This window comes from Hordeum vulgare, chromosome 5H (genome assembly GCF_904849725.1).
Source record: "Hordeum vulgare subsp. vulgare chromosome 5H, MorexV3_pseudomolecules_assembly, whole genome shotgun sequence".
Lineage (NCBI taxonomy): Eukaryota > Viridiplantae > Streptophyta > Magnoliopsida > Poales > Poaceae > Hordeum > Hordeum vulgare.
Window position 1 is genome coordinate 576,508,668 of NC_058522.1, and position 13,360 is coordinate 576,522,027.

Consider the following 13,360-nt stretch of genomic DNA (forward strand, 5'->3'; position numbering starts at 1 on the left):
TTGTATTCCACGTCATGTGGCATTTGAGTAATAAAACTTGGTAATGCCCCTTAAAAAACTAGTATATTGAAAGAAAAGCAACTCACAATATTATTTCAAAAACATACTACTTCCTCAGTTCACTTTGTAAGGCGCTGTTCAGACGACGTGCAAAATAGCTTAATTTCAGTTGTCTGAAACGGCTTATAAAATTGAATGGAGGGAGTAGCACAAACTACAAAGGGTGGGGGTGAACTTTGTGTTCATATAAATTGCATTCAAATAAAGGATTAGACAATAGTTTGAAATGGAAAGACTGATTCGAGCTGACAAACTGGTACTGAGATGAAAGTAGAACTCACGTCAAGATGCAACATTTCGAAGCAAAAAACTTTGAAAAAGGCTAGCAAACGATGGACTCTTTCCAAGGCCAGGGCAAACTTGAACCTGAGCACACGGCTGACAGACTATTCAGACTTCACATTATAACTTCACAGAGAGCCATTGTCAATTACGTACTATGCGAGAACATAGAATGTGCACATAATTCTGGTACTGGGACAACAGCAACTGCACCACCTAGACCTAGGCATATAACACAAGTATCGTGCATCTTAGAGCTTCAACTTCTCAATCAGTCAGCCATGCTACGTTACGAAAAAAGAACTTCTGAATTTATTTTTGTCGCAGGACATCACATTTTAAGCAATCCAACTGAAATGGTTGACATGGTGACATCGGCGACCCCCACTAGAAAGAGCAGCATCTCGATGAAACGCTGGTGGGTTCTCCGCCCGACACCAGGATCGACTGCCCCTCTCCGACGACACCGGCACCCGAATCCTCCGTTGTCAGCGCCTTCTTGCTGATGACCCGGTGGATCTCGGCGAGGACGGTCTGGAAAGCCTTGTCGACATTGGTGGCGTCGAGCGCGGAGGTCTCGATGAAGGACAGGCCTTCCCACTCGGCGAAGCCTGCCGCCTTGTCCGTGGCGACGGAGCGGAGGTGCCTGAGGTCGGTCTTGTTGCCGATGAGCATGATGACGATGTTGGAGTCGGCGTGGTCGCGGAGCTCCTTGAGCCACCGCTTCACGTTCTCGAAGGTGGCAGCCTTGGTGACGTCGTAGACCAGCAGCGCCCCCACGGCGCCGCGGTAGTAGGCGCTCGTGATCGCCCGGTACCGCTCCTGCCCCGCCGTGTCCCATATCTGTGCCTTGATGGTCTTCCCTTCCACCTGAACAACACAAAAAAAAGTGTTGCTGCAATGTGATTAGCTATGTCTAGACTTGGAGAATATTTTTGAGCAAATCGGACAATAATGTTGATGCTGGCTAACTGCATCAACATACTCTGATTTTTGGAAGGAGGGTGCAACTGTCAACCGAATGAGAAGTCATTGATTGGATGGTCAAGAATGTTGGAAGTGCAATCACATCATTGCCTAACTACCATCCACCTATCCGAAGCTCATGTTATGAATTATGGTACCAATCAAATCCCGGTGATGATGCAAGTGGTGACTGGAAAACTGAAATGGCACTCTAAAATAGCCATCGCCCAGATTTTAGTTATAGACTTTGTTGATGAATGATGCAAGCTGCGGATGGCATATGGAAGCAGCGGGTAGCGAGATTGACATGGTTGTTGACAAAAAGAAACTGGCATTAATGATACAGGGATAACATAGTCAACAACTTTGAGAAAAGAAACAGTTTGCTACTATATTCGAAAGCAAATCCACGATATGATTGTGTGGTTTCAAGGGAATTCAGGTTACTGCAGTATCAAATTCCAATCAGGGTAGAAACTGAATTTGGCTCTGCTCCTGCATGACATCTTACCCAACCGTTTGAAAGCACCATACTCTGTTTCGGTTCATATTTCTGTTAGGGTTAAAATTGATCCAAACCAGCTCAAATTCAAAAAGACTGTGGGCCGAATGTCGTTGAAACAGCACTGGCTAACTAACTGCCAACATACTTTTTCTGCCGAATTGCTGATAGTATAAACTGCACCCAAACGGATTTGCCTGAACCGCTAGAAAAGAGGCACAAAGAAGTTGCTAAAATTAGCCAAGAAAAGCAGAACTTGAGCCTCATCTTGTACTAGTGCTGGAAGGAATCAATCAATCAATCAATCGGAAGCATCCACCGATTACCGATGGCAAAGGGAATTGAAACAAGGAGACACGAGAGCAGATGAGAAGAGGGGAGAGCGGACGGACCTGGGTGGTGCGGGTGGCGAACTCGACGCCGATGGTGGACTTGGAGTCGAGGGAGAAGGTGTTCTTGGTGAAGCGGGAGAGGAGGTTGGACTTGCCCACGCCGGAGTCGCCGATCAGCACCACCTTGAACAGGTAGTCGTACTCGTCGCCGCCCTGCTCCCACGCCGCCGCCCGCCGCGCCGCCATCCCCTCCCCTCCCCTCCCTCCAACAATCAACCAACCTCCTCCGGTCCCTTTCCCGGGCCAACGCTGCCGGCCGATTCCTCGGAGCCTCCGCCGCCTCTCGCCCGGTCGCTGTCTCTCTCTCTCTGCTTCCTCCCGCCCGAGGAGGAGACTGACTGGCTGGCTGCGGCTTCTTGCTCTGCTTTGGCTGCTTGCTCGTAGGGGCGATGGTCTGGGAAGGAGGGCCGGGGGAAAGACTTGATTTTTATTTCGGAACGACGGAGTGCGGCTACGGGGAAAAAAATGCTACGTCCACGCGGTATGTGACGTGACTTTGTCTTCTTGGCTCACGTCCCCTGGCCTACAACTACAAGCTAGCGTATCAATCTTCAATCTAGATAGAAAGAAGTGCAATTTCTGGATTGAGACCAGTAATTACCACACTGAATTTATTTCAAGCCATACTATCTTGAGTGACATGGCAATGTGATTAGGAGTACCGTCCAGCACTCCATGCAAATAACTCCTATTGGTAAAAAAAAAACACTCCATGCAATTGCACTTAGTGTTTTCGCACCGATATAAATTAGCATTTGCAGAGCAAAACATTGATTTTTTTAGATTATGTATGGTACATTGTGCAATACAATCTATGCTAACACCCCACAAACAAAAAATTGTACACTAACGACTATTATGGTCTTAAGATAGAGATTCATGAAATACAAAGGGATGAAAAGAACTCGATCGAAAAGGGTAGGGATATCTTGACCGAGAAATAAGTACTTCTAAGTTGTCCAAGAAATAGCTACACTGTCGATCAGACTATCCGAGAAGCCTATGTAGCAGACGGTTTGCCATGTTGAGTAATGGACCCAGTGGTTCGTTATGATGTGACTGTGGTCGATTGAGCCGGAGAAGTAAGCGGGCCAAACATGTTAGTTAGTGTCCACGAGCCCGCTTGTGAAAATGGACATCATAAGTGTTGAACGAGCGGCAGAGGAGAAGCGCCAACGATGGACCAGGAGGAGGCATCGATCATTAAGTCGGGTGAAAACATGCGCATTCCGGGAACACGAAAAGAGAGGAGGGGAACCAAGCGCGCGCGGGGGGGGGGGGGGGGGGCAAAAATTTAGAAAGAGATACATTCGCTATGTCCCGGTCCACTCTTTTACAGGGATCCAACAAAGCAATGCCTTGCGTTACATTGCAAAAAACATGCAATGCACTCATGTACAATGCACATTCCACCAATCCAACACATGCCTTTCACCAGCACGAGAATGGCCGGCTGGGATAGGAATGTGTGGAGACGTAGACATGTACCATGGTGTAATGGTATGCCTAGCAATATCCCACTAAGAAAAGAGAAGAATAAGAAAGGAAAGATTCCCCGAGCCAAAGGCACAATTTGTAGCCATTGCTGTCCGAGGATAAATCCGCCAGCTCCATGCGTTGCTGAGCTGGGAAGATCACCTCGGGACCGTCCCCCAACCGATAGAAAGGCATAATCGGTTAGCCACATTGTAAACTATGGTTTGACCCTCAACAAATTGAACTCCCACTATGCAAACGATTTGTGTATATATGTATGCAGACGACGAGGAACAAAACTGCCCATGAAAGTGGCTACGTGGCAGAGCAATCATGCGCAGGAAGAAGTCAACGTCGTCCACATACACGCACACGGGCTTGAGTGGCCTTGGACATCGGTTCTTTTTAGAAAAATCCATAGGATGATAAGAAATTCGTGCAAGTACACGTGTAGCGTTGGTCTGGCCGTGCAAAAGCATCTTTTGGGCATCCGTGGTTCAACAGTCACCTCTTCCTCGTCGGTTCTTTGCCCTTCATGTGGCCGGCGTAGCTGTAGTAGTCGGCGGCTGGTGGGGAATCGACCGAGTCATCGGATGATGAGTTGTCGTCGCCATCGTAGTCGTCGGCGAGGTTGATGAGCCCTTTTAGCCAACGGACCTCCCTGTCCCGCTCACTCTTGATCTTGGTGAGCTGAGCCGCCTCCATCGCTACCTCCACCGCCTCGCGTTTGGACTGCTCAATGGCGATCCGTAGCGCCTTCGTGTTCTTTCGTCGGAGCCGTCGTGCGTTCGTCTCTATGGTCGTAAGCGACCGACGATAGACCCATTCGAGGAGCCGTACGTCCTCGTCGGGCTCCGCCTCCGTCCCGCGGTGCCGGTGCAAGGATTGCTCCGCCTCCGACCTCTCCCTTTGTCGTTGCCGCTCGCGGCGGGCGGCTCTGATTCCGGCGTGCGTGTCCGGAACGGCACGGCGGGCACAAGCACTCATCGTTGCCCATGTGGGGGGGGGGGGGGGGGGAGCAGCAGCCGGGGGGCAGGGGATGACGGGGCACTGACTAAACGGTTGTCCAAACATTTAAGACGAATATAAAAGCGTCCGACTGTAGATGCTCTTATCCACTAGAACCAAACACAACATCTAGCTACTGCACAATCTTCTATTTTCAGTTCTTCTAGTAGGATTCAGCGCGGCGTGGCCTATACATTTCCTATCATCTCCTGTTTTGATATCGTGTGAACTGAAGAAGGGCACATAGGACCGATCAAAGAGCTTTGCCATTTTGGAGAGAGCATAATAAGTCTTGAAAAGAAGATACAACTCTGGTTTGTGGAAAGCAACCTTTTAATCTTTCTATTCCGCCGAAATGTTACATAGAATAATGGAGTTTAAATAGAACTGCAAGAACGACTTACATTATGAGAAGGAGGTAGTGCTGTTTAGGAATCATCAACGGTCAAATTGCAGACTCGAAATAAGAGAGAGAGATTTTGTAAGCCAAAACGGAAAATATGTTCCTGAAACGAGGATGGCGCGAATCTCGAGGCAGGGTCGAACGGCGTGGAGGACAGGAACGGGATCGCAAGCCACAGCGACGCCACGCTGACCAGGCAGGCGACCACCCGTTCCCTCCTCTCCTTCCCACCTCTACTCGGCGCGGCCTCCACCACACGTCCGGAGCGGAACGTCGGCGGCGGCGGCGGCGGAGAGAGATGGTGGGCTCGGCCGCCTACTCGGCGACGTCCATCGTGGTGGTGATGGCCAAGGATAAGGGCAGGGGGAAGGGCACCAAAGGGGGCGCCGCCTCCTCCTCCGGCGCCAACAAGGTTAGTTCAGCTCGATCCCCATTCCCTCCCGCTGCAATCAGTCCCTCTAGATTGAACCAAGATTTGTTTGTCAAGTCCGGCGCAGCATCACTCACTCTTCTTATTTTCCGTCGATGAGCAAAAATGTTGAGAGGGGACTGAAAAAACAGTATACTTGTTAACTCCGTTCTGAAGCTGTTCTTGGCCAGAAATGGGGAGTTCTTGCCTTTAATCCGGAAGGGCATTGATCAGGGTATGTGCCGCTGGGAGTGTCCTCCTTACGCACTTGGTTCCTTGTTTGCAGGTCGACCGGCGGCCTCCTAGGATTACATCCAACGTCAAGCACAACCTGAGGATCGTCAAATTCTGGAAGGTACTGCGCTGTACATGCCTTCCTGCATTCAGTTTCAGTTCAGACGACAGACAGAGAGAGAGAGAGAGAGAGAGAGAGAGGGAGGGAAACATTATTGCAATATAAGTTGTTTCCTACCTGGTCCTGTCGTTGCAATTTGTGACATTCAATTTAGAGATGAAAGCGAATGCTCATGGAGCCAGATCATCAGATGCATGTAGTTCCAACCTGTCTTCCAGATGTGTCTGAAACTCGTTATAGTGCCCTGTCCTGCTGCATAATGCATAATTCATCCATCGGATAAATGCCCACCAGGATTTGTTACAAGTAGTTTACACCTCTTTTCAGGATTACGAAAGGAAGCAAACAACCGGGCCTCAGCCTGCCACCAGGTTCCGCAAAAAGAAAGTAATGAAGGAGGTGCTTCCTGATGACACGGACTTCTACGAGGACCCTTCTGCCACTCTTACCTGGTCAGGCTCGTGATTCCTTTCATATCCAGTGCATTGCTTAGTTTTAGGTTGGCGATTCGACGTGTCTGCTGAATTTGCGCTGTTCTTTCCTCTAGCACAAATGACGGCAGCATAGAGATTGCCTCCCCTGTTATTCTTGTGGACGGCTACAACGTATGTGGCTACTGGGGAAAGCTTAAGAGTGATTTCTTGAATGGGAATCAAGGAATTGCGAGGCAGATGCTCATTGATGAGCTGGTATCGTTCAGTGCAGTACGAGGTTTGTACTAGATGATTAAACCATTATTTTTATGGTTCAGCTATGATTCTTCTTCAAACAAAAAGAAAGGTCACATGTCTCAACTATGCTGTCTATTTTGCTGTTAGAAACTGCTAGGCTGTTGTACTGCTTATTCTCTGGTTTGTAGTGAAAGAAAATTAATTACGACTTGTAACTATGTGTATCTATCCAAGTATGGAGCACAATCTCCTGTTACTCTCTAAGACCGTAGCTGCAATCGGTAACTTCTTATCAAGGGCCATGTGGTGTTCATGTAAATCAGCTATCTTATATCATTCATCACTATGATGCTTGCAGAGATAAAAGTTGTAGTGGTATTTGATGCCGCATTGTCTGGGCAATCGACACACACTGAAACTTATAAAGGGTAAGGTATTGTTGTGTTAGACCATTTCCACATGTCTAAATTGACGCTTTATGCTAGACATTTCCGTCAGATGTTGATGCCCTGTATATTATCATAGAATAAATGTAAGTTGAATGTTCCAACCATCCCTTTTTAGTTGGTCTTTAGGGGAACCCTAACGAACTAATTTTGCTTGAACAGGGTTGATGTGGTATATTCTGCTGACTTATCTGCTGATTGTTGGATTGAGAAGGAGGTAATCTAATTGTGAAGTTTTCCATCAGAGAAAACAAATGAAGGATGCTTGAGAGTTCCTAGCTGATTAGTCCCCTGCATCCACACCAGTGAAAAGTTAATGCAAAGTTTAATAGGCAAAAGTCCCTAATTCCATGAAGAATTTGTTGCTAAAACTAGTCATATTAGAAAAGCAGTCAAGTTAGTTTCAACCAGCAGTGATGTCCCAGGCATATTTACTGGCTGTATATCACTACAATGATTATAGTACAATGTCCCAAGCACATTGTTTAAATTTCCCCAAAAAAATTAAAAGTAAATCACTACAATGATTATAGTACAAGATTTATGATAATCTGAAATTGATGCACTGTAGGTTCTCCCCCACCATATTTTCATGTTGTGAGCGTTTTTGTAAATTGTGATCCTACTAAGCTCAAGGATGGTATCACTAAACTTTCACGCCTACCACCAATAAGTGATCTTTTAATCAAATGGACATGGAGTGCCGTCGTACCGAATATATGTTATATGTGTTAATGTGTAGTGTCGCCAAGAGATTTCTTACGCTGGTTCTTACTACTAACTTAGGTTGAGGCTTTGGTGGCAGATGGATGTCCAAAGGTCTGGGTTGTAACGTCAGATGTACTGGAGCAACAATTATCGCATGGTGAAGTATGTTTTTGCTTCATGATTACCTTCGTCTGTTGGTCTCTGTCTTGCACCAAACAATCATCCAGTGTATAGACTTAGATAGTGTACCTTTCATGAAGAGTTATGCTGCATTTCTTAATTCAAAGCACATGCTAGTTTTATTGGTAGCATAGCTCTTCTGGAAAACACAAGGACTGGTTCTCGTCCTTGAAAACAGATCATTACCTTCCAAAGAGAGTGCCTAAAAAAACATATCACTGGATAATTTGAAGTATTGACAAAATAATAGGTGTGTTCAGTTGTGGGCATTATCAGCCAGAGTAACATGAATCTGGGAAGGAGCTCAAACTTTATGTCTAGATGGGGATATTGCTTGTGTTTTTCATCAGATATTACTCTTGATGATCTTGTTGTTATTCTATGTTTTGTAGGGTGCTCTTATTTGGAGCTCTAAAAGACTGGTCAAAGAGGTTAGTTACTAATTTGCAGCCGTGGCATCGTTTGCTCGAAGAACTGTGCTTGACTTGTATATCTTATATCCATTTTGCTGGTGTAAATTGATCATTATATTCTGACCAAATGTCTTGATGCAGCAATGGTAGCTATGTTTTTGTTCTTAAAGCCATGTGATATATATATGATATTAAAAGGTCAAACTCAGGGCATTTGCATGATTGGATCCATGCCAATATAAATCAAGATATTGTAATTATGCTAGCAAAAATCACAACACATTATTTTTACTCCGATGCAAATATGCAACCATCTAACAGGAGAGTTCCATATTTCCTGTGCAGATTGCCTGACAACAAATTGTGTCATATGGTTATGCAGATAAAAGAATCAGAAAAGGAGCTTGATGAAGAGCTGAAAGAAATCAGGTTCAGAGTCTTTCTTATTCAGTTTGAACATCGAGGCAAAACCACTTAGAAATGGTGGCACCAGATTCTGTTAAGAACTCAATAGTTGCAAATTAGTAACTGGAAACTAACCTTTTTGGGCTTTCTACTTGGCAGGTCAACATCGTTGCAAGGAAAGATTTTTCAGCACAAGCTGAAACCTAAAGTAGTGCAAGGTTTGAAAAATCTTCGGAATCGGCTTGAAGAACAAGAGCGAAAAAAAAAGTGACCGCTCAACGTCAACCGATCAGCAAATCTCATCGAGCTGCTGTAACATCGGTTGGCCGAAGAAGGGGGAAGAGAAGTGGTGTATATTTTTGTACAGGGGAGGAGCACATCGACGTTTTGGTCCATAAGTCGAAGGTGCCAACTGCACAAACAACATGTTTGCGACCGCGATGATTGTTGATGAAGACAACATGCTGATCAAGCATGCTGGCTGGCCTCATGGAAAGGAATATCTGGTCGTTGTAGGGAAGCGGTCTGTAGGGAGGGAGACCACAAAATGTAGATTCTTTATCTTTTAACTCTTTTTTTTTTTTGTTTATTTGATCATAATCCTGCAGAGAAAAAGCCAGGAGCTGTATAGAAGTGTAATGTAGCTGACTCTCCCTTGGGGCTAGATGACAATATGCATGTTTATATTCAAAATAAAAGTTTATATTTGCTGATCAAGTTTCACGTGATCAAAAATATACATATTTGTATCAATTGAAGCATTTGAGATTAATCCACACTAACTGGGAAAAGGAGCAGGCATGAACACAATATTGGCTGAAAAAGGCTACCAGAAAACCCCACGAACAACAAAGGGGCGATGGAATTTATTCTCAGGTCTGTTTCCACTTAACAAAGTTAACACGGAAAGAATACACATTGGATGGGTTCCCACAACGAACACTGAGCACCGAAGCATAAAAACACGGACGATGTTCGGACGACACAATCAACAAAGATACCATGAGCTAGAGCGAGAGTTCAGCTGGTGCTAAGGGTATAGGTAGGCATCCCCTTGCAGCATCCTCCCTTGCGCCCTGTTTAACTATCTTGTATGTTTAGTAACAGCACTTCACTCCTGCAAGGTTGGTTCAAATGGAGAGATTAGAATTTAGCAAGGCTCCAAGCCAAATTTCTCGAAATTCCGCTATATATTCAATAAGTTGGATATGCATAGTAAATGCCCGGATATATGTGTACGTTTTTCTTTCATCTGCTTTTGACATGATTTGGTATTTCTAATGTGGGTGTTAAACAGGTGTCATGGTTTCTAGCTCAGATCTGATACGGCAGAATTATGATTGCTAAGTAATCAGCAATGTGTGTCACATAATTTTGAAAGGTGGCATGTATGATCATGGACTGTATCTGTCACTGACAACGCAGAATTTCAGCATAACAAATAAACACAGGCATTTCTATCAGTGAGTTTCGACTGAACAGAGAGCATAACTCGAACAAAACTGAGAAGCAATGATTGAGAGTGTACAGAGCTTCAATGCAGCAATTGAACAACAAAAACGACTCTGTACTATTTTTAGCGTTGAACCTCCATCAGAAAAATTCAGAACAGGGCTATAATTCAGCTTTTGCACGCCTACAGTTCAACATCATATCAAAGTTGTTTCTTTCTTCCATTGTCAATTATCCTAGTCAAAACAAGATCAAAGTGCTCTAGCTAGCTTTCTTTGCTAATATGTGATGGTTGCACAATCAGATGTAAATGCAGCAAGCAACAGCAAATGGTATGATATATCTCAATATTTTTTATGAACTATTTTTGGCGTCGAACCGATATATCAGGAATAAAAACCAGAAGAGGGCTGTAATTCAGCTATTGCACTCATAATAATAGCTCAACACCATATCAATTTCTTGCACTGTCAAGTATCCTAGTCAAAACAAGACAAGCCTGGTCTAGCTAGTCTGATGATTGCGCAGCAATAAGCAAGATGCAGAGGCCACAGTCAACACAGAGCAGCAGATGCTACGAAATGAAATGATATAGTACCTCGTCATCGTCGTCATCCTTCTTGAGGCGAGTGGTTCCGCCGACATGGTCGATGGGCAGCTTCATGTTGCCGAATGGTGTGTCGACATCGATCTTGCCCTTGATGCTGTAGCCGGTTCCCCTGCCCCTGATCATGTCCCAGACGGCCGAGCCCAGGTCCTTGGGCCTGAAGGTGAATGGGATCTGCATCTTGGTGATCCCCTGCTTCTCGATCCTGGTGGAGTCGGTGAGCTCGGCCTCGACGATGCTGTCGTCGCCGAGCCACATCTCGTACTGGAGCAGGTTGAGCCCGAGGTCGAAGTCGTTCTTGTTCTCGAGGCTGAGGTGGATGGTGGCGGTGGTCTCCTCGAAGGAGAAGTGGTGGAACTTGATCTTGTCCACGTCCACGTCGGGCTTGTAGGGGATGGGGATCTCGCCGGACTTGTCGAGCGGGATCTTGATGCGGCCGAAGACGGGCACGTCGACGAGGAAGACGACCCGGAGCAGGTAAGGGATGATGCTCCCGGGCTTGATGTCGGCGTAGGTGCTGCGGATGTCGTCGAAGTCGAGCGTGATGGGCACCTTGACCGTCTCCTCGCCGTGGGCGCGGACGGTGCCGGCGTCCGGGATGAGGCCGGCGACGAGCTTCCGGCCGTCGCTGTCGATGAGGTAGTCGATGTCGACGAGCGGGATGGGGACCGGGTTGGGGTTCTTGATGAGGACGTCGACGACGAGGTCGGCGCGGTGGAGGCCGATGTGGGGCACGTGGATCCGGGCGACGTCGGCGCTGGGCTTGCCGAACCCCACCGCCTCCTCGATCTTCTCCCCGATGTCGTGGATGAAGTCCTTGACCTTGTCGATGAACCCGCCGCCGCCCTCCTCCTTGCTTTCCTCCTCCTTCTTCTTCTTCTTGCCGGCGTCGGCGTCGTCCTTGTTGCTCTTGCTGGAGAAGAGGCCGCGGTCGGTGACCTCGTTGGGGTTGTCCGACGAGGAAGACATGGCCGCTGGCTGGCTGGCTGGCAAGATCGGAGCTTGCTTGCTTCAGATCCCGGCCGGCGGAGATGGAAAGTGGAGATGCGGGGATCAAATGAAATCAAACAAGAGGGGATGGCGATGGACTGAGGAGGGGAAGGGGATCCGGCTGGACGGAGCGAGTGGAGATCGCGTGCGGAGCGTGTCGCGGAGGTGGGGGCCGGCCGGCAGGCGGCAGCTGGAGCGTGACGAGTGGAGGAGTAGTGGGAGCACGTGGAGGTGCAGGGATGGGCTTCCACCTCACATCAGCTGGTCGGTCGGTCCGCTGGCTGGAGCCAAGGAAAGGAAGGAGTCAAAGTCGCCAAGAAAGTGACTGGAATTTGTTTCCTTTGGACAAGGGGAGGACCATACAGCGGATTATACCTGGCCAAACGGGCCCGGCTAAACAGGCCGGCCCGTTAAGCCCGCCAAGACGGTACGACACGGTTCGGCCCGGCACGATTTAAATGGGTCGTGCCAGGTACGCGACACGCCTCGAGCCATGCCTGGGCCTAAAGGTTGGTCACGCGGCCGGCACGGCTGTTTATTTTTTTTTTACATATTTTTAATATATATACATAATATATGGCGCAATAGGCTTAAAAACAAGCCCATGAGATTGAAATTGTGCAGCCCAGCGTGCTAATCGGGCCAACAGGCCGACCCTTAGTAACCGGGCCGTGCCTGGGCCTGGAGGCGCAGCCCACGGGCTGACACGACACGACCCGATTACTAAACGTGCTTCGGCGGGCCGTGCCGGGCCAGAAACGTTTAGCACGGGTCGTGCCGTGCGGGGCCAGGCCGGCCCGTTTGGCCAGGTATGCAGCGGATCAGGGCTTCGTTGCAATAATTCAGCGGATGCAGAATTTCTACCTCCCCCCGAGCTTAAATGAGCTTGAAGAACAGTAAAATCAAAAAAATTTCTAAAAAATATCAAAAATATAATTTTTTCCATAAAACATTGACAATTTTTTTAAATGTGTGTAAAACATTGATTTGAAATGACATTCCTACAAGGCATGGCAAAAATAACAAAATCGATACTCTCCCAATGCGCCGATTTTGTTATTTTTGCCATACCTTATAAGAATGAAATTTCTTGATTTTTTGCACTTACTTAAAACTTTTATCAAAGTTTATCATAAAAAAAATTAGATTTTTAAAAATATCTTTTGAGTTTTTTATTTATTTTACTATTCGCGAGCTCATTTGGGCTCGGAAGGAGAAAGGCACTTTCGTAATCCAGCTTCCTTTTTATTTTTATGCATTTGCTAATTCACATTTAGCTGAAATATAGAACCGTGCCAGTCAATTCTCTTGGATAGAGAAGCGGCGCACGAGGCTGAAGACTGGGGGCACCGACCGGTCAACGGACAGAGCCGGTGACGTTGTGTGTCGGTGTGAAAACCGACAGACCTCGGGGTAGGGGGTCTTGAGTTGTGGATCTCAAACAGATGGTAACGTGAATAGAGGAGACGATATTTATCCAGATTCGGACCGTCTTAATAAAGGTAAAACCATACGCCTGCTCTTGTTTTTATTGGTGATGAAGTATCGAGTACAAGCTTGATCTACCTCGAGATCGTGAGTTGTGTTCTAATCCTAGGGCTAGAGTGGATGATATTCTGTTGATGTCTCCTCAAC

The 13,360-nt window shown here is 46.9% G+C and overlaps 3 protein-coding genes across 4 annotated transcripts; 1 reads left to right on the forward strand and 2 right to left on the reverse strand.

Annotated features, from left to right (window-relative positions):
* Positions 1-439: 439 nt before the first annotated feature.
* Positions 440-2,631, reverse strand: LOC123395037 (ras-related protein RABA2a-like). The gene is made up of 2 exons (XM_045089952.1): positions 2,203-2,631; positions 440-1,212 (listed from the first exon to the last, which is right to left on the reverse strand). Exons 1-2 carry the CDS (start codon positions 2,386-2,388, stop codon positions 730-732), a joined length of 669 nt encoding a protein of 222 aa, XP_044945887.1. The 5' UTR covers positions 2,389-2,631; the 3' UTR covers positions 440-729.
* A 2,644-nt stretch (positions 2,632-5,275) lies between these two features.
* Positions 5,276-9,393, forward strand: LOC123395038 (uncharacterized protein YacP). 2 transcript variants are annotated; one of them, XR_006609655.1, is made up of 10 exons: positions 5,276-5,501; positions 5,785-5,853; positions 6,181-6,305; positions 6,401-6,564; positions 6,883-6,952; positions 7,133-7,187; positions 7,757-7,840; positions 8,251-8,289; positions 8,617-8,700; positions 8,836-8,888. XR_006609655.1 is itself a non-coding variant. In XM_045089953.1 (10 exons), exons 1-10 carry the CDS (start codon positions 5,388-5,390, stop codon positions 8,945-8,947), a joined length of 879 nt encoding a protein of 292 aa, XP_044945888.1. In that variant the 5' UTR covers positions 5,280-5,387; the 3' UTR covers positions 8,948-9,393. The 2 variants fall into 2 exon arrangements, 1 of the variants encoding a protein (XP_044945888.1); XM_045089953.1 differs by having other exon boundaries at positions 5,280-5,501; positions 8,654-8,700; positions 8,836-9,393.
* Positions 9,394-9,520: 127 nt separating this feature from the next.
* Positions 9,521-12,009, reverse strand: LOC123395040. The gene is made up of 2 exons (XM_045089954.1): positions 10,727-12,009; positions 9,521-9,793 (listed from the first exon to the last, which is right to left on the reverse strand). Exons 1-2 carry the CDS (start codon positions 11,702-11,704, stop codon positions 9,788-9,790), a joined length of 984 nt encoding a protein of 327 aa, XP_044945889.1. The 5' UTR covers positions 11,705-12,009; the 3' UTR covers positions 9,521-9,787.
* Positions 12,010-13,360: the final 1,351 nt, after the last annotated feature.